The 21076-nt window shown below is 40.4% G+C and overlaps 1 protein-coding gene across 1 annotated transcript in view; it reads left to right on the plus strand.

The window, feature by feature from the left end:
• The window catches only part of SPAG6 (sperm associated antigen 6), a 77125-nt gene that overhangs the window by 17634 nt on the left and 38415 nt on the right, over positions 1–21076 (plus strand). Inside the window, exons 3-6 of the mRNA XM_059057861.2 lie at positions 759–925; positions 4616–4799; positions 18544–18749; positions 19636–19809. Of these exons, the coding sequence (XP_058913844.1) occupies positions 759–925; positions 4616–4799; positions 18544–18749; positions 19636–19809 (731 nt within the window). The remainder of the gene's footprint in view (positions 1–758; positions 926–4615; positions 4800–18543; positions 18750–19635; positions 19810–21076) is intronic.

Here is a 21076-nt window from a genome sequence, read left to right on the forward strand (position 1 = left end):
TCTGAATTTGCAGCCCTTTATGAATGGGAGGCCCTAGCCAAATGGCCCTCCTAGCTCACCTAGCCCTGAAGTAAAGTTCAGTTGGAATCAGAGAAAAAAACATCGGAAGACTTGATTGAGAGGAAAGGACTGAACTGAGCCCTGAAAGAGAAGATGTGCAAAGGCTGTGTGGGAGGGACCCAGCTCCCAACACCTGCCTCCCTGCCACCTGCTAGGTAGGCATCCTACTCTGTGCTTTACAACCTCTCTCTGCGTTCATGACGTCACGCAGCTAGTGTTTGCCAAATCAGGGATTTAAACTGGTTCTCCAAAGCCTTTCTTATTTCCATGCTAAGCTGCTACTTTTTTTTTTTTTTTTGCGGTACGCGGGCCTCTCACTGCCGTGGCCTCTCCCGCTGCGGAGCACAGGCTCCGGACGCGCAGGCTCAGCGGCCATGGTTCACGGGCCCAGCCGCTCCGCGGCACGTGGGATCCTCCCGGACCGGGGCACGAACCCGCGTCCCCTACATCGGCAGGCGGACTCTCAACCACGGCGCCACCAGGGAAGCCCTAAGTTGCTACTTTGATAATTACAGGTTGTATTATTCTGTGCCTTAGCCAGTTAGATGCTGCTTAATATCCCATTAGTTTTTAGTGGATGATTTTGTTGTTGTTGTTTTACTGATATATTCCCTGAATTTTCCTATCTGCGTATATGCTGAATGGTATGCTTGCCTTTTAATTTAAAATTTGCTGATTTCTGCTTTCTCATAACTTAGGTGTAATGTCTTTGCTGAGGCCTCTTCTTCTGGATGTGGTCCCAACAATTCAACAGACTGCTGCTTTGGCTCTGGGGAGACTGGCTAATTATAATGATGACCTAGCAGAAGCAGTCGTGAAGGGCAACATTCTTCCACAGCTTGTTTATTCATTGGCAGAACAGAATGTAAGAATTTTTAAAAACTAAGTTATATGTTTTTTTGTTTGTTTGTTTTGGATTAAAAAATTGATAGTTTGGGTACAGTTGCAAGTTTGTAGGCATAGAATTATTAGGATGTTAATACAACCTTCAAGTCTTTGAACTGCCCGTAACAATACTTTTAGGGTATTTTACTTTGGGGCTGATAGGCAGCTTTTCTCCATTACTGTTAATATAAGGAGAAAACGTATTACAGTTTTTAATGGAATTATACATAAAGCAGTATTTCTCAGCATGGGTTTATTCAAGTTATAGGATCAGTCTTAGAAAGGTGTATGGAGCCCTGGGCAAATAAGTTATATACAATGGTGAAATCAGGTTAATGGACAATGTAAGAGACAGCTTTGAAGCAAGGGGGAGAGAAGCATCCAAAAGGAAGGAGAATACATGTAATGGAAGGTTTGACAAAGCATTTTTTTCTAAGTATGCAACCATGTCAGCCCTTTTAAGGGCCATATAAGAGTGCCTCCATTGTTTTTTTCATGCTGTCTGGTTCCCTCTATGTTTCTAACAATAGTTAAGGATCTTCCTCTACATAGGGTCTTGGACCGTTCATTCCATCCTGCTAGTTTATCATAACCTAGGGATGTATCTTTCTTGACATGTCTTTAAGATTAAATTCCTATTTGTTGTAACCAAAGGACAAACAATACAATTTTAAAAATGGGGAGACTTCCCTTGTGGCGCAGTGGTTAAGAATCCGCCTGCCAATGCAGGGAACGTGGGTTTGAGCCCTGGTCCGGGAAGATCCCACAGGCCCCGGAGCAACTAAGCCTGTGCGCCACAACTACTGAGCCTGCGCTCTAGAGCCTGCGAGCCACAACTACTGACCCTGTGCGCCTAGAGCCCGTGCTCTGCAACAAGAGAAGCCACCACAATGAGAAGCCTGTGCACCGCAACGAAGAGTAGCCCCCACTCGCCGCAACTAGAGGAAGCCTGTGCGCAGAGATGAAGACCCAATGCAGCCAAAAATAAATAAAATCAAATCTTAAAAAAAAAAAAAACGCCAAACATAATGAGATAATGAGATAGCACTCTACCTACTAGGATGGCCATAAAAAATAAGAGAAAGAAAAAAAGGAAAATAATAATCAAAGTGTTAGTGAAGATGTGGAGAAGTTATGTAAAATCGTGCAGCTGCTATGGAAAACAGTTTGGCACTTCCTCAGCAAGTTAAACCTAATTACCATATGACCCAGCAGTTCTACTCCTAGTTATGTTTCTGAAGGAATTGAAAACAGGTGTTCAAACAAAACTTGTGCACAAATGTTCATAGCAGCATTATCCACAATAGCCAAAAGAATGACTAGATAAACAAAATGTTATGTAGCCATAAAATGGAATATTATTAGTCATAATAAGGGATGAAATCATGATACATTCTACAGCATGGGTGAACCTTGAAAACTTTATGCTAACAGAAAGAAGCCAGACAAAGCTACATACTGTATGATTCCATTTATATGAAATATCCAGAATATGCAGATGCATAGAGATGGAAGCAGATGAATGGTTGCCAGAGGCTGGGGGAAGGAGGGAGTGAGAAGTGGCTGTTGAGCATGTAGGGGGTTTCTTGTTGGAGTGATGAAAATATTCTAGAACTAGATAGGTATGGTTGCACAACATCGTGAATGCGCCGAATGCCGCTAAATTGTACACTTTAACATGATTAAAATCGTAAATTTTATGTTATGTGTATTTACCCAAAAAAATCCTAATTGTCTAAAAATGTGCCTTATTTTTTTAGATTGGAGAGTAATTGGCTAATAACTGTCTTATCCCTAGGAGGAGTTACAGAAATTTTATTTTTCTTGTAGGCCTTCCTTCTGTCGTCAAATGCTTGGACTCTCAGCTCCTTCTCTGAGGGCAGGGTCTGTGTTTGGTGTCTCACATAGAAGGTTCTCAACAGAAGTTTTCTAAGTGTGGATGAGAACCCATTAGCTGTAAAGAGACAAAAAGTACTAGGGCAGAAGTGAGGAGAAAGTGAGAATGTGAGGCGTCATTCACAGGCTTCTGTCTCCTTCCCCTACCAGGCCTTTAGCCCATTTCTCACAGGAGATCTAATATCTTCTTTATGAGGTACAAAGTCCTCTGGTTTTGCTTTTCCTTCCTTTTTTTTTTTTTCTTTTCTTTTTCTTTTTAAAAAGGGTAATTCTTTTGGTGAGGAATTCCGGGAGAGAAGAGAACTAGGGATTTGGAATGAGATCAGAGAGTGATATTCTAGGCACTGTAGTTCGTACTGACTATTGATGCCCAGTAAAGTGTGAATTTGAAAATTCTGCAATATAAAAAGTCAAATTAGCTTAAGGTAATGACAAGAAATGTGTCACCATTATTTTTCCACAATTATGAGAAAATAATCTATGGGAAGCTACTCTAAAACTATTCTAATTTTTATAATAAAGGAGGAGATTTTTGGTTACTGACATGTAAAATTAGACTTTATAACAAATATCTTAATGCCTGTATATGTTGACATTTAAGAAACTAAAGAAATATATCAAATCAAAACATCATTAGTAACATAGCATATTTCTTATCTTGTCAATATATACTGATTTTGGAGTTATAATATGTTAAAGTATACTTGATGTATTTTCTCTCACATAATTTTTTATTGAATCTTAATATTTTAGCCTACGTAAATAGAATGCTTTCAAAACAGATGCTACAGTCACCTAGTCGCTTTTTTTTGTAGTCACTGTAAAGAAATAGAAACTTAGAATCTAAAATAGGGCATTAATTGGGCTCTATTAATGAAAGATAGAGTTAGGAGAGACTATTACTGTGTCATTATGCTAACTATAAAACAGTGAGTGTTATAGCCAAATACTTCCTCTACATCTATTTTTTTTTAGCAATATGAAGAAAAACAGGTTAGTCTTGTGTTTCAGTTTTATTTCTTAATCTGATAAAATTTACATATAGAACATATTATAAATATGAAGCATGACTTGAAATTCACATGATGGTAAGTCATTTATATCTTTGTAAAAAAGCATTTCTAAGAAGGGATAAATAACATAACCCCCTGTCAGGCTGGTTTATTTCCCAGGAGGAGTTTTAAAATGTATCATGAATATTTTGCCTTTATGTTTATCTGACGATTGCTAAGTGAGCCTCAGAACATAGCTGTTACTTCAGGATAACGTGGGACACCAGAAAGGTTAGTTGAGGTCATGCTTAGAGACTGAGGGCAAGTAAAGGAAACGAATTTGTTAGGTGACAGTTTAGTTGCATGAGCTAACAATCTAAGAGTTCCCATAGGGCAAACAAATACCTTTCACTGTAATGCACAAACATGAAATCTCATTATTTTATGCATTTGTAGGAAATATAATGTTTATATTTTATTTTATACAATTTCCAAATGCATGTTTCAGAGTAAAACATTTGAAATGCATTTTAAGACTTAAATCCTTTCAGTTCAGTTACTGAACAAAAGCAATGGGGGAAACATCAAAAAATCAAAATGATATTGCAGGATGTTTTTCATCTCATATTTAATAGCTGTTGAGCTTTTTTCCTTAGTTTTATTTTTTATTTTATTTATTTTTTGAACTTAAAAAAATATATCAATGTCATTTTAATGTTGGTTTTGGTCTATTTTAACTTTTAGCTCAATTCACTTTGAGTTTTGTCTATTTATCCTTGTAGCGTTTTTACAAGAAAGCAGCTGCCTTTGTGTTACGAGCAGTTGGTAAACACTCTCCCCAACTAGCTCAGGCGATAGTGGATTGTGGAGCACTGGATACACTGGTGATATGCTTGGAAGATTTTGACCCTGGAGTCAAAGAGGCTGCAGCCTGGGCACTTGGCTATATTGCAAGACATAATGCAGGTAATGGGCCTTATTATAAAATAGGATTGTTAAAGTTTAGATTAATTAGGTAAATCTGGTTTTGCTTAGTAAACCATACATATGAGAGGTCTTTTTTTTTTTTAATTTTTAATTTGTGGCTGCATTGGGTCTTTGTTGTGGCGTGCAGGCTCTCTGTAGTTGTGGCGGCTCTCTCTAGTTGCGGCGAGCGGGAGCTACACTTCATTGTGGTGCTCGGTCTTCTCATCGCGGTGGCTTCTCTTGTTGAGGAGCACGGGCTCTAGAGCACAGACTCAGTAGTTGTGGCACGCGGGCTCTAGAGCGCAGTCTCAGTAGTTGTGGTGCACGGGCCCGCGGCACGTGGGATCCTCCTGGACCGGGGCACGAACCCGCGTCCTCTGCATCGGCAGGCAGACTCTCAACCACTGCGCCACCAGGGGAGCCCTATGGGAGATAAGTTTTGAATGATGGCCAAGTTGTTTGGATCACAAGTTCACCAAAAAACCTGTACATTTCAGTCTTTCTGTTAGTTAGCAAAAGAAAAAATTGAAGACAGAAAGGGAATCGGGGATGTGGGGAGAATGAGATATTGATTAGATTCAAGGACCTCGGTAAATTGGTTCCATTACAGAATTGTTTGAGTTTGTCACCCCTCAGGGGACACTGCGTCTTCACTCTCACTTATGGTAGGGTGTTCCAAGCCAGCCAGGAGCCATGTTGTATGAGTGAATATTGTTGAAAAGATATGGACATGGTAACTTGCTAGAACATATTTGTATTCAGCCCATAATCGTCAGGAAGGAGGAGAAAGAGAAGGAGCACCTTTTCTTATAAACTGAGCTCGATGAAGCCATCAGGAAGGGGCCTGGGCCTCTTGTGTGAAGGTTGTGCTGGCACACCTGATCGGTAAAAAATACATAGGGAACAAAATTGCCCCCACCACTTTACGGAAGTTGCTAAATAGTATGAACAAATAACACAACAAGAAAATAACAGTTTTAAGACAAACATATATAAAAGTGTAAACTTTGCTGGTAATCAGAGAGCTGCATATTAAAACATCAGTGAAAGTATCTTTTCCTACCTATTATTATTTGGGGGAAAAAAAGAGTAAAGCAGAAATATAACCAAGTGGTTAAGAGCATTGTGGCCTTAGGACAGGATCTGAGTTTGAGTCCAAGTTCTACTACTTAGTTGCTGTGTAACCTTGGACATGGCTTTTAAACGTTCTGAAACTTAACTTCCTCATCTGCAAGAGAGGAAGTACTACTTCAGAGATTTGCTGTGAGGATGATGAGATAGACCAATGCTTGGTACATGGTGAGTAATCAGATGCAAGGTATGAATACTGTATTAATACTGAAGATTTGAGAGGGCATGATGATATTTCTGTCCACTGATGGAGGCACTACAAATTGTATAAACTTGTGCAGAGGCATTTGACAAAACTAATCTAAGCCATGAAAGAGTTCATGGTGACTCTAGAAAGCCTGATTTGGGAATTCTTCCTAAGGAAAGAATCCCACAGAATGAAGAAGCTGCATTCATGCAAATGTTATTGTAGTATTATTTCTAATATCAAAACCCCTCAAATATTTGGCAGGAATTTAGTGGTTAAATTATAGTAGTTTACTTAATGGAATCTCACTCAACAAATAAAAGGTAATTATGAATCCTACATGATAACATGGAAAAGTGATTATCATGTGAAAAAAAGACAAAATTGCACATTACAATTATAATAATATAAAAATAAATTTTTATGTGGACGTAAATTACAAGGACGTACATGTTTGTGTTACTAGGGTGATAGAATTAAGGATGTTTTTAATTTGTTTTCCAGACCTTTCAGTGTGTGTGCATGTATAAAATAATAGCTACCGTCTATCAAGTAATTACTGTGTGCCTGGCTCTGTGCAGTATGCTTCAGGATGTTATCTCATTTTGGCTACAGATACACTTAGGGCAGGCATTACTCTCCCTGTTAAAAAGAGGAAGAAAGTGGAACTTAGGATACCTGAAGTCATGTTAATGGTGGAACCAAAATTTGAGTCTAAATCTGTCTTGACTCCAAAGCCATATGTCAACCGCTGTACCATACAGTTTCATTAAGTGCTCCTTGAAAGAGTTTTGAAGAAGAAACTCAAAACAGAAACAGGAAGTGGCTGCCCCATGGTTATGTTTAATTTGGTTTTTAAATGGTGACGCTATTGGAGACAAAATAATAAAATGATATAAAAGTAAATTGAGAAAGAAAACTATTGTTATGCTTAGAATGATTCAGAATTGGTATATGAAAATTATTTCTTTAATATCTGGATTTTGGTTTTCCAAGCAGCTTCACCTTAGGACTATTGTTTAACACATGTTGGTTGAGAAAACTGAAGGAATGTTTTAAATTAGAAGCTGGTTATCATGGGGAAACTACATGAGTATATTTAGTAATTTTTTTTTTTTTTTAATGTCAGAGGACTTCACGGCAAGCAGATTGTAACACGAGTATTTTAAAGAGTGGTGCAAAAGGGCTTTGAGGACAGCCATGCAGATGCGCTCTGAGGCAGGTGCCCATAAGTTACCTTCCCATACCTCCCTTTTGTTGAACCTGAGGCTAAATGATTATAGTTCATAAATAGGCTCTGCCTTCGGGATTCTATTCCAATTTTTTGCTATAATCTGGCTCCCACATGGAATTCCCAGTGTAATTTCAATATTTCACAGTAGTTAGGGGCTTGGGACCCAGAAGCTCCCAGAAGAGATTACTGCATAGATTTCTCAGAAGGAGAGGGAATTGTTATCTAGTAAGCAGTAAGTCACCATTCTTATCCTGAATATCAGTGAACATAGAAGATTTACCTCCAAATAACCTGATTTCTTTCTTGATGATCTCTTAAAAATGGAATATATTGAGATTAAAGGGATTCATTCAGTGTTTTCTTCTGGGTATTCGTGGTAAGTTGTTTGATTAGATAGTTTAAGAAATATAAACCTTAAAGGAGGTGCAAAAGAAATGTACCTTTAAGGGCAATAAGAAAGGAACTTTTAAGGAAAAACGTTTCGTGTATAGGAAACAAAAATAAAGTAAGCATACAATTAGTAGAGGAGGGAAATCTATGGGCATCATCTGACTTTTCCTTATTTGAAAAATGCGATTTCTGAAAGTTACTTCTATGTATAGATTTTAAAGCATTTTACAGATAACCAAGGGAAACTGGGGGTTACCCACCAGAAATGGTGGTGGTGGTGGTTTTAACTCGGGGCAAATGGTCTCATTAAATTTCCACGATTGACTCACCCGGTACGGAATACAATTGATAATATGTGCCTCTTACTCGTAAGATAAATAAGCTACTTCTTTCTACTCTGGGCTCCTTCATAAAGGTCGAGGTAGACTTCTTCTCAGACTGGTTGCTCCTCTTCCTCCGTCTTGCTACGTTCTCCCACTCAGCAGAATTCTTCTGCTTACATATTTACCTAATCGGTGTCAAATCTCTCACTGTTTCCAAGGACGAGTCTTGCTCTTGGAGCTACAGCGGGCGAGGCAGGAGGAGCGGTGGGCTCTGCGGCCTCCGTGCTCCCACCGGTAGGGCCCGGGCAGGGGCTCCCTCGCGCTCAGGGCCCTCCCTCCCCGCCCCGCCTGGCAGCCTGGCTCTGGCCCTGCGCCCGTCGGTGGCACAGCAGCTTCGTGGAGGAGCGCCGCCAGTGAACTTGTGTGCGGCATGTGGCAGTCATCAGAGTTCTTGGGACAGGGGGGAGAGCAGCGGCCTGGCCGCAGCCTGAGGAAGGAGGAGCCATGTAAGTGTTTTGTAGGAATGATCTTCCACATTTGGGCTGAAAAATAAGTTTTCAGTGTTTGTCTAGGAGCTTTAGCTAAAAATTCTGTCTCTTGTGAACTTTGTCTCCTGTAAACCTTTGCTGTCTCAGAATAAACTTTGGCTGTTCTCAGTCCTGGCAAAGAGGAATACGTTTGATTAGGTGTTCTAAAACATTTTAATTATTAACACATTATATTATATATATATATATATATAATATTAACATTATAGGTGAGGAAACTGAAATAGAGACGTTAAATGATTTATTCTGGTCAGACAGCAATTTATGGCAGAACTGCTTGGCCATTACTCAAAACCCTTCAGAGAGTCTTCCTTTTTATAATGTGAGAAAGGCAAGTGTATGAAAGCTCATCATTCTTCATTTTGAGCTCCTTGTAGTATCCGATAGTCTTGCCAGATACCTCTGTTTTTAATCCCTGATGACTGGTTTCCACATGTGTGACTATTCTTTCTCCCAGGGATATCATTTATATCCTAAATCAAATGAGAAATTTCCCTTGCAGCTCAGTAGCAGTCAGGAGGGGAGACTGCTGCAGCCACAGATGAGCAGTGCTTGCAGGACTTGGCTCATTCTGATACTATAGAGACATCGAGTAGATTACATCCTGTTTACCAAATAGATAATGTAAGGAAGGAATCCAGACAGAGCTGGCTGGCCTGATTCTTTCCTATGTCATATGTCAGTAGTTGCAGTACGCAGGCTCAGTAGTTGTGGCACGTAGGCTCTAGGGCCCGCAGGCTTCAGTGGTTACGGCTTGTGGTCTAGAGTGTAGGCTCAGTAGTTGTGGTGCACGGGCTTAGTTGCTCCGCAGCATGTGGGATCTTCCCGGACCAGGGCTCGAACCCGTGTCCCCTGCATTGGCAGGCGGACTCTCAACCACTGCGCCACCAGGGAAGCCCCTAGAAAATTTTAAATTATATACGTGGCTCACATTCCCATCTCACAGCACTGACTTACAGTTGCTGTGCCTGCACTCCGTGTTTTGTGTGTGTGTGTGTGGGGGGGGTTGTTGTTGTTAAAAGGCAATGTAGTGGTGATGCTGTGGTCTCAAAAAGTCACACTTAATATTCATGCTTATTTTTTTTCATGCTTATTAATCAGTATAACTGAACAGTAATATGTGTAGTAGGTTAAGGAATATGGAAGTAAACTTACCATTTGGGGAGAAGGAAATGATGAGTCAACTTCGAGCAATCACTTACTGATGTAAGGGCTGAAATGTACTTTATAAGTGGCCAGACTACCAGACGCGCACGTCGTTGATGGGGCCACATACTGATAATCCCCTTTGGAAAACAATATTGCAGTCATATTAGGCTGACCTTATGAAATTACCTATATCTGATTGGTTTTGACTTGACAAAAACAGCAGTTTCGTGTGGTGAATGTGTGTATGTTTGTCTAACCTGTAGATATATATGTATCAGTGTAGGACCCGTGGTAGCCGGCCTCCCAAATGCCCCTCAGAGATCCCATGTCCTGGCATTGTCACCCTTGTATGGTCCCCTCCCACATCGTACCAGGATTGGTCTGTGTTACCACCAGAATGCTGCAGAAGTGATGGTCTATCACTTCTGAGAGTAGGTGACCAGCTCTGTAGGATCGAGGCTTCTGCTGTGGGGTTCTCTCATCACTCGCTCTGAGGGAAGCCAGGTGCTGTGACATGAGGACACTCAGGCAGCCTGTGGAAAGGCCCATGTCATGAGGAGCTAAGGTCTTCGACAACCAGCAAGAAACCGGAGCTTCCTAGAACTACAGGAGTGAGCTTGGAAGCAGATCCTACCCCAGTTGTGCCTTCAGATGACTGCAGCCCCAGAAGACAGTGTGACAGCAACTTCCTGAGAAAGTCCAAGCCTGAACCCCCCAGCTAGGCTGCTCGTGGATTCCTGACCCACAGAAAATACGAGATAAGGAATGATGCTTTAAGCTGCTGAGTTTGGGTCATTTTATATGTAGCAATGGGTAACTAATAAATAGACGTAATCTTAATGCACAAAGAAGTTCACTGTGCTGAACTTAAGAATGGCAAAGCCCCAAAGCAAACAAAACAATTAAGTGTCCTGAGTAGCTGGGGTGGGGGGGGGAGAGGTTAAGTAAATTATGGACTATTTACTCAGTGGGGTATCATGCAGTTATTAACACTGTTGGGCTGGCTCATCCTCAGGAATGAAAGTGGATAGTGGAGGCCCACAGGTAGCTTCATTGACCACCCAGAGGCAGTCACCCCAAGACCTGCTGACCCGGGACCACCTGCATAAAAACACCCTGTAAACTTTCTAACCATCCAGTGTTTCGTTTCTGTTTCCTCTGTCCTTTGTGTGTTCTTGTAGAGAATTCCACTGGGGCACTGCTAACCCTTTACTGTTTAGCCTCCTCCCTCAGCCTGAGCCCCTCGAAGGCAGGGACTTGCCTAAGACTGGGCTGGAGCAAGGAACAAATGCCAGTGAAGTTCGAAAGTTTGAATGATAAAATCTGCATTTTCCATCTAAGGATTTTTTTTCCCCCTCAGCAGAATGCGGATTGTAGGTGGAATGAAACTACAACGATTGTTGCAGTATTATATAAAGCAAGTAGAAATGCATGGAAACATGTCTAGATACAAAAAGCACATTTTGTGAAAAGCTGATTCCAAGTAATTTATTATTTTCTTCATTACAAGAGCCCTCCAGACCCTCTCTGTAACTTCGCCTTTTCCAGTTCAGCTTAGTCTCAGCTGTTGAGTAAAGTATAAAACTAAAAGTTGCTAAAATCGGGGTTTTAAAAATGGCTTTGTATCTTATGCTACCTATGATCTTCCAAGGCCGTACCCAACTCTACCTTTTCCCACCTTCTCTTTCTCTCGTCTCCACTTCTTGACTTTTCCTTCCCGTATTTTGAAGCTGTTTTTTATACTTGAGCCTTGTATAAGTGCGCCATCCATCCAGCTGATTGTAATTTCTTACTAAGGCCCCGTTAACTCCAGATCAATGGCTTATTAGACTCACTTGACTTTTTAAAGAAGCTAGAATTATTTAACCTTCAAAGCATATGTATGTATGTATGTGTGTGTGTTAACCCTTAGTCTCTCAGACATTCAATCCATATGTAAGGGTTAGACCGATGGCTCTGGAGATGGGTGGAAAGAAGTGGCGTGGAGATAATGGGTAGGAAAAATGACGTTTGTGGGAGCCGGGGATAAATAAAAATCATACATTAGATTTTTTCATAATAATATGCAAAGTCCCGCCATCTTTTCTCACTCCGACATGAGAGTGGAGACACCAGCTTCTCAGCTCAGAATTATAGCTCTAGAGAGGCATCGTTACCTATGGAAGGCTATTGCCTCTCTCAGATGTGTTGGTGTAGAATAAAGGTTTTTTGGTAGCTGGCTTCCATGCCTTCCTCGTCCTAGCCACATCCCTGTGTAGTCTCCGCCCACGTGGCACCAATGAAATATAGCAGAAGTGATGGCATGTCACTTCTGAGGTTCGATTTTAGAAGACTATGGCTTTTGCCTTGGGTTCTCTCCTCTGGATCACTCGCTCTGGGGGAAGCCTCATCACGAGCAGCCTATGAAAGAGCCCAGAAATGGGGAGGGACTGATGCCGCCTTCCAACTCCCGTGGGCATGCTGGGAAGACGATCCCGTAGACCCAGCGTATCCCAGTCATGCCTCAGAGAAGCGCAGCCCTGGCTCATGGCTTGATCGCAGCCTAGTGAGAAGTCACAGCCTGAACCACCCAGCTGAGCCGCTGCCAGATTCCTGACCTACAGAAACCGTACGGTTATAAACGTTTCCTGGTTTAAGCAGCTGGGTTTGGTGTCGCAGTAGGTAACTAAACCAGTTGTAAACAGCTGGGTTAGACAGATTTCTTCCACTTTAAAAGTGACATTCCTAAAATCATACTGGCGTATGGTCAGTAGATAACCAGTTTTGGCGATTACACCTCTATATTTGTTTTTACTGTAATTTCACCAAATCATGAAAAATTTGGTCGAATGGGATGATTACATAACATAAGATTGACATCATAAGTGATAGCCAAATCTTACATGTAGTTTTTAACCCGCTTTATTTCACAAAGGTTTGGAAGTGATATAGTTGTGTTTTACAGCCAGAGGCAAAACCAGCCTATCTTTAAACTAACAAATAGGGCCACCTAAATGCAAAGAAATGAAGATTCATAACTTTATTTTTAATGAAAAAATAGAATAGAAATTTTTGTAGGGCTTAAAACCAGTGAGTTAAAAGCAGTGTTTGGAAAACGAAATTAAAAAGCAATAAAGTTAAAAGGAATTCGAGTTTTTGAGGTTTGATTTGCTTAATTATTTTTGAATTAGCATGCTAAATATATAAATATATATTTTTTTCCTTCCTTTTTTTTTTTCCTTTCGGAGAACCTCTTCATTTTGAGTCCTTTTTATGAGTTCTCATGACGGATCACTTAATTTTGCTCACATTCTTCCGTCTTACATCTCCATTATGAGCAGAAAAATTAGTGGAGTATCATAATATATGCTTAGATTAATCCTTTTTTTTGCAGGCCAATTTTTAGGTTTTCATCAATTTCTTGGAATTCACCTCTGAATTTTCTTATGTAACCACTATAGTGGTTCTTCCTTTATGACTCTAGAATGTGTCTTCAAGAATCAAATGTAGAAAGAATGTCACCTTTCTACATCCAGAAAGTCCCCACAGCTCGTTTTAGAAGGTGTAAGGTTTAAGCCTAGGGTTGTAAAATGACGGACGTGTCTTATTTAGCCTGCACTATGTTGTCTTACACAGTGTGTTTTTAAGTTTCCAACACTTAAAAACCAGGCAATTTCACATTAAAAATCAGATGTCTGGCTTCTCTTGAAAAATCCAAGGGTCTGGCAGCGGCTGGCCTGTATCCCTATGTGGCAGCGCTGGGCTGAAGCTGAGGAGTTGCTGCTCCTTGTAGCTGGTGCATATCGTTTTCCAGTTTACTGTGCTTCCCACTCCGTTATTTTTCTTACACCTTCTGGCTTCACTTATTTTAATTACTTGCCTGGGCCCTGTGTTTACCGCTCCTGATCTAAACAAGCCACTAGCTAACAATTAAGAGGAGGGGGTTAAGGCCATTGTGAGCACCGTTAAAGCAAAATCACTTTTGCCTGACGTACCTAGTCTTACGTGTTACAGCCGTGCCTGTTATACGCTGATGGACTTCCCTTTCTGTGCTCTCTTCTGGTCAACATAAAGCCATCCCGAAATATTCCATTCATCCAGCTTTAGATGCTAGTAATTTTATGAATGTTGTTGATCTTAAATGTCCTCCCTTTTATCTGTGTCTACTTTTTTTTTTTTTTTTTTTTTACGGTACGCGGGCCTCTCTCACTGCTGTGGCCTCGCCCGTTGCGGAGCACAGGCTCCGGACGCGCAGGCTCAGCGGCCATGGCTCACGGGCCCAGCCGCTCTGCGGCACGTGGGATCCTCCCGGACCGGGGCACGAACCCGCGTCCCCTGCATCGGCAGGAGGACTCTCAACCACTGCGCCACCAGGGAAGCCCCTCTCCTTTTGTTTTAAAAATTAAATCTAAAGTTGTACTGAGCTTATCATGGTCCGATAGAGGTGGCTGCCTCAGTTCCTTCACTCAGCAGTGAGGTATTCAGGAGGCCAAAGAGAACTAGTTATTCCTTTACTGAAAACAGCTGACCATCAGATTTGAGGACTGTATACCAGTTGTCTACATGCATGCAATCAATGGCTTTAATTATTATATATGAATAAGGAAGGTGCTATTGGATAGTTTTATTTCAATTGACAATTTGAAGTCTAAAAAATTGTTAAAAATGAATAAGCCTTAACATTTTAAAAATGTAATATTTTAACTCTAATAAAGGCATGAATTAAGATGAGGGAAAGTGTGACAAAGTAAATGGACAATATTTCTAGTATATATTAGTAATTCTTCAAAGAATAATTATTCATTCTTTCCTAGTATTTTGTTTTAAGGAGACATATTCCCACCATTTTTAAAAATAAGAAACTTTCTTCCATAGTGAGAAATAAGCTAAAGTGTTTATTTTTCTTTAGAATAGTAATGTTAGTATAGTTAGCCCCAGCAATAGCTATATGTATGGTCAAAGGACATGTTCATATTTCTTTTATTTTTAAAAACAATCACATTGAAGAAAATTTGTCAGATAGAGAAGAAAATATATCACCAATAGTACCATCAACCTCATCTAAATCTTGTTAGTATGTTAGTATAACATAAAGCCTTCTTTCTCTGAATTTTTTTTTTTTGCATAACTACTTCTAATTTTGCTGGTTACCTAACAGTATATGATTATGTCACATGTTCTCGCATAAAAGAAGATGTAGTTTAAAAAAATTTGTTTTTGAAGATTCATTTAAAATTTAAAATGAGGTTAAGGAAAAAAAAAAGTTAAGATATTTTCAGGTACTGAAGATAAATTAATTGGATCTTTTTTTTCTTGATCAAACCTTTTATGAGCATCTGTACATATCAATCTTTGATTTCCTAAGTTTAATAATTAATTAAACAACCCAGACTCATTTCAAAATTAGAGTTAAAAATGAATTCTTTGAGGTTTCTCCTATAGGGAGTAACTTTTAAGTGTACCAGATTTTTGTATGTGTTTTGGTTACTACCGCTTTTTTTAGAGTAGAAAAGTAGAGAGAAAAGAAAAGGGGAGCAGGAAGGAGGATGGGAAGCATTGCCTGACACGGCACCCCACGTGTGTTTCCCCAAACTCTCCATGCACCCGACTCCTAACTCCACTCTGTGCTGTGGTCTGTTCACATATTCACCCTGAGCAGAGTCTGCTAGAGCAGAACAACATTTTTGCTCTATTCTGCTTCCCCAAGATCTAGCCAAGCTTCTAGCACATAGTAAGCACAGTAATGAACGCTCAGTGACCAGAAAAGAGAGGGAAAAAAAATACATACACCAGGCCTGAGAGAGGACAGAATTGCATCAATATGTTTGGGGCTGTACGTTACAGAATATCAACTACAGGTGGCTTAAGCAATGAGGACATTTTTAAATTTCACGTGACACAAAGTGCAGAGTCAGGGCAGTTCCAAGGTTGGTTATGCAGCTGAACAGTGTCTTGGAGGACCCAGATGTTTTTCATTTTTGTACTCGGCCGTCCTTAGCATATTGGCAATTTCTTCTGTTACAGTAGCAAGATGGCTGTAGGAGTTCCAGATGTCATTTGCAGGCAGATGTGCCCACGTCCAGCAAAGAAGAGACGGTGTTTCCTCCTGTGTATTTCTGTTTATTACAGAGGAAAACCACTCAGAGATGCTTCTAGCTGACTTCTCCTCAGGTCCCATTCACCAGGATTGATTCACAAGCCCACGTGCTGACTGACAGAGACTATGGCGTAGACGTGGCGTCAACAGCGACTGGCACAGAAATACCAGAGGAAAGCAACGGTAGGGAAGAGGAGAAGGATATCCCACAGAAAAAAGAGTAGTGATAGAGGCGGGATGAACTAGCCTGTGGAATGTGGAATGTAGGATGGTGTGCCTTATTTAGGTCTATTATACTCTTACCTTTACATACATTGTCTGATACCCAATATATGAAAGTGGTAGAACAGTATCATTTATGAATTACAATGTGTGCCACCCAAGAACAGAGCTGGGTTTTGTAGGACCATATAAATTGGAGATGTAAGGTATATGAAACTGCAAGTACAAAATTGCTAGGCCCCATCCAGGTCCCTGGAAGCTTCATTACCTTCAGGCAAACCTTTCTTTGGTACCCTCCCCAGCCTTCCCCTCATTTAGCATCACTGATCCAGAAAGAATGGGAAACAGCTTTGGATGGGAATGGGTAACAAGTCAGAAGAACTGAGTTTGCTTTATTATTAACATTATAGAGTTCAGGAAGAGGAGGATATGTTACTCAGTTACTCAAGGAAAGAAGAAAATGTATGGGAATTGCAAAGATAAATTTTTTTAAGAGAACTTTGTTTTTATTAATAGTTTTATTAACAGTTTTTATTAATAGTTTTATTAACTGTTTATTAATAGTTTATTAACTTTAAAAATACTTATTTATTTTTGGCTGCATTGGGTCTTCGTTGCTGTGTGCAGGCTTTCTCTAGTTGTGGAGAGCGGGGGCTACTCTTCCAAGCCTTCGCGGTGCGCCGGCTTCTCATTCTGGTGGCTTCTCTTGTTGCGGAGCACAGGCTCTAGAGCGCAGGCTCAGTAGTTGTGGCGCATGGTCTTAGTTGCTCTGCGGCATGTGGGATCTTCCCGGACCAGGGCTCGAACCCATGTCCCCTGCATTGGCAGGCGGATTCTTAACCACTGTGCCACCAGGGAAGCCCATATTAACTGTTATTTATTTATTTAATTTACTTACTTATTTATTTTGCGGTACGCGGGACTCTCACTGTTGTGGCCTCTCCCGTTGCGGAGCACAGGCTTCGGACACGCAGGCTCAGCGGCCATGGCTCACGGGCCCAGCGCCGCAGCATGTGGGATCTTTGGGGACCGGGACACAAACCTGTGTCCCCTGCATCAGCAGGCGGACTCTCAACCACTGCGCCACCAGGGAAGCCCTTAACTTTTTTAAACAGTTGTTTACTGCAGATTCTTTACTCTTAGAAACTGTATAAAAGTGAAAATACATAAATAGATGAACTTCCCATTGTATTTCATATTTTACACTTGGGTTTTTTAATGGAAACATATTTGCTAATCAGTGTAGTGTTAATTTGTAGAAGTGTGTCATCTGCACCCGTGTTGAATGAGTCTGACACATAATAACCTTTCATTAATACTTGTTTAATGAAAGAATGAATGAATCATTTATGCAATATTGGGACTTCTAAGATAATTATAATAATTGAAGGAAAACAAGTGTTGGACACTAACCTGTATTTTCTAACATTATTTCCTTTTAGAAAATGTAATATTACCAATCTTTTGAAAAATTAAAGATTGTATTTTCTTTAAAGACTAAGAGATATGCAGAATTGATAGCTTGGCTATTAAGATATAAATTGCCAAGGCGCTATAAATCTGAGAAAATGAGAGCATAATTTGAAAGGAAGAGATTATAGAAATGGGTATATGTGATTCAGCAAGAAAGGCCATGAGTACAATGAGAGTAGAATCTGTAACTATGCACTGTTTTATGCTTCTCAACAGACAGTTTTTACACACATAGTATATGGGTCTGCCTGCTTGTCTCCTGTTCTCTATAATTTTAAAATGTGTTATTCTTTATAGCTGTTATTTTTGGGCACAAAAGTGAATCAACATGTGTATACAAAAGATACTATTTCTGACATGTAAAATGCTTAAGATAAATTTATTTCTTTATCTTACATTAATATTTATATATATTAAAGCCTGTTCAGTTGTAGTTCTTATTTTTGAAAGTGTTTTTATATGTACAATGAAAATACACCTTTTAATATTGTACAAAGGTTTTTAAAAATCTTTTAAAAGTACAATAAGATGAAAGGAATTTAAAAATCGACATTATTGGCACAAGATTCATGTTAATGTGTACTCATGTAAATAGCACAAAATACTAATTAGTGTGGTTGGTAAATTTTTGGTACTTTAATTTTCTCTGTTATTGTAAACCATGCATAAAATGCTTGCCTATTGAGAAGTGCAGAATTGTCAGAGCTTAAACAGCTGACATCTGCTTACTCTCTTAAAAAAAAAAAAAAAAAAAGAATAGGAAGCCATTTCAGCTTAATCTACCTCAAATGTGTTCATGTAAATGGAGGTCCATCTATTGACCTGTATTCTTTTCAGCTCAGGATTGGTCCACATGGTTCATGAAACCAGGAAGCCTGATTAGAAATGCAGATGTCAAGACAGTGAAGTACACCCTCCCCTTTTCCCTTTGCTGTATCTGTCAGGGTGAAAAGTGGCTTGTACAAGGGTCAGTCACCCATACTCACTTAATTACTTTTCTTGGACCCACAGAGCTGTCACAAGCTGTGGTGGACGCAGGAGCCATTCCTCTTTTAGTGCTCTGTATCCAAGAGCCAGAAATTGCCTTGAAAAGGATTGCTGCTTCGGCCCTCAGTGATATTGCAAAGCATTCTCCAGAGTTAGCACAGACAGTGGTGGACGCAGGAGCAATTGCTCACTTAGCCCAGATGATCCTGAACCCTGATGCTAAGTTGAAGGTATTTAAAAATAAAGAAACAAACAAACCAGGATTCCGATAATCTAAGAAGATGGAAATGTGTGCAGATTAATATTATACATTTTAAAATAATTAGTAAATCATCATGGAAAGCAGATATGAATATATTATGTATTGGGTCCTTTAATATGTGAAAAGTGTGCTGTAAGGATTAGACAATAAAGATGTGACTGGGAAAAAGTATGTGCAACGCTGAAAACTGGAAGTAGCATCAGAATTAATGCTAATAATTAAAATAAGGAATCACGTAATGATTAAATCTCAGGGTTAGAAGGGACCTAAAGGTTTTCTAGCCCAATATTTTAAGTTTCCTGTAAAAATTGCCATATTTATATTAGTCTTTTTTTATAGCTTTCTAAAATCCAATTTTCAGTTAATAGCCATCAATTATACTTTTATATTCTAATAGTTACACTCTATAAGACTTAAAAATTGTTAATGTTAATTGAGCAGTGTAAAGTTTTAAAAAATGATATTGGCAATATCCCAAAATGTTAGTTCTGCTTGACTGTTACTGTATTACATTACTGTGTTTATCATAAATTAACAATGTAAGTATTGCATAATTAAGAAATAGTATTCATCCCAGGGTCATATTCTTTGACCAGCCTCAATTGATAAGAGATTTAAATAGTCAAGAGTGTGAACTAAGATGTTTAACTTGGAAATTAGGGAATTTAAGACATTGAGTTTTTAGGTATAAGAAGACTAGGATGTGAATGCCTCGAGACTCCTAGATTATGTTGGATGTGTGATTGCTTTTTCCTCTTTATAAAGGAATTTGAATGTGTGCGGAGCTGTTTAAATTATGTCTGAACTCCACAGTGGAGCCTGTGTAACATTTGGGTTTGGTTTTTGCTCGACAGCGTCAGGTCCTTTCAGCTCTCAGTCAGATTGCGAAACATTCTGTGGATCTAGCAGAAATGGTGGTTGAAGCAGAGATTTTTCCAGCTGTACTTACCTGTCTGAAGGACAAAGATGACTACGTGAAGAAAAATGCTTCCACTTTAATTAGAGAGGTTGCAAAACATACACCTGAGGTAAAACAAGGGGAAAAAAACAGCTTCAAAATACAACAGTATGCAGTTAGTTTTAGCTTTCAAGTAAAACGTCAATTTGTTCACAGGGCTCAGGGGCGGTGTCACATGTTCTGAGGGTTTCTCATCCTCGGCACAGTTGACGTTTTGGACCAGATCGTTCTTTGTTGTGAGGGGCTGTCCTGTACACTGTAGGATGGATGTGTTAGCAGCATCCCTGGCCTCTGCCCACTAGATGCCAGGAGCACCCCTCCCCCAAGCTGTGATGATCAAAAACGTCCTCACGTATTACTAAATGTTTCCTAGGGGACAAGGGTGACCCCAGTTGAGAACCACTGGGTTACGTCAGTGGAGTTTGAGTCTGAAATCTCAGCTTTGAATCATTTTCTGCTTTCCATTTCTAGATGGCAGGGACCGTGAACCTTTGTTGTCCTGTCACTCCAGGTCAGCTGGGCGTAGTGAGAGATGGTGCCCCTTCAGGTTGGGAGAGACCATCAGGCCCCCTGTGACCTGGCGTAACCGCTCTAACAGCTGCTCTTGCACAGTGGTTCCTTCTCGGAGGTGTGAGGTGGGAAGGGAATAGAGACGAAGCCAACTTGGGTAGATTCTGAAGTTATGTCTGTTTCTGTGTATATTTTCACTAATCAATTTCATTTCGCTAAACTTTTAAGTCCTTATTCTCTCTCTTTTTTTTTTTTTTTTTTTTTTTTTTGCGGTACGCGGGCCCCTCACCGCTGTGGCCTCTCCCGTTGCGGAGCACAGGCTCCGGACGCGCAGGCTCAGCGGTCACAGCTCACGGGCCCAGCCGCTCCGCGGCATGTGGGATCCTCCCGGACCAGGGCACGAACCAGTGTCCCCTGCATCGGCAGGCGGACTCCCAACCACTGCGCCACCAGGGAAGCCCCTTATTCTCTTTAAAAAAAAATATTTATGTATTTATTTGGATGCGCCGGGTCTTAGTGGCAGCACACGGGATCTTCATTGTGGCGTGGGGGATCTTTAGTTGCGGCACGTGGGATCTAGTTCCCTGACCAGGGATCGAACCTGGGCCCCCTGCACTGGGAGCTCGGAGTCTTAGCAACTGGACCACCAGGGAAGTCCCAAGTCCTCATTCTTTATTCCACCCAGCCTCTTTACCTGGTTGAGATTCTTCAAGACTGGAGTGCAGTCAGCTAGAGATCATTGCTAGCAAAGGAAGGATAATGAGGCTAGACTGTTTCAAGTCTGATCTCACCTTTCAGCATTCAGTGATTAATCCAGTTCTTACTCA

This window comes from Kogia breviceps, chromosome 3 (assembly GCF_026419965.1).
Source record: "Kogia breviceps isolate mKogBre1 chromosome 3, mKogBre1 haplotype 1, whole genome shotgun sequence".
Taxonomy (NCBI): domain Eukaryota; kingdom Metazoa; phylum Chordata; class Mammalia; order Artiodactyla; family Physeteridae; genus Kogia; species Kogia breviceps.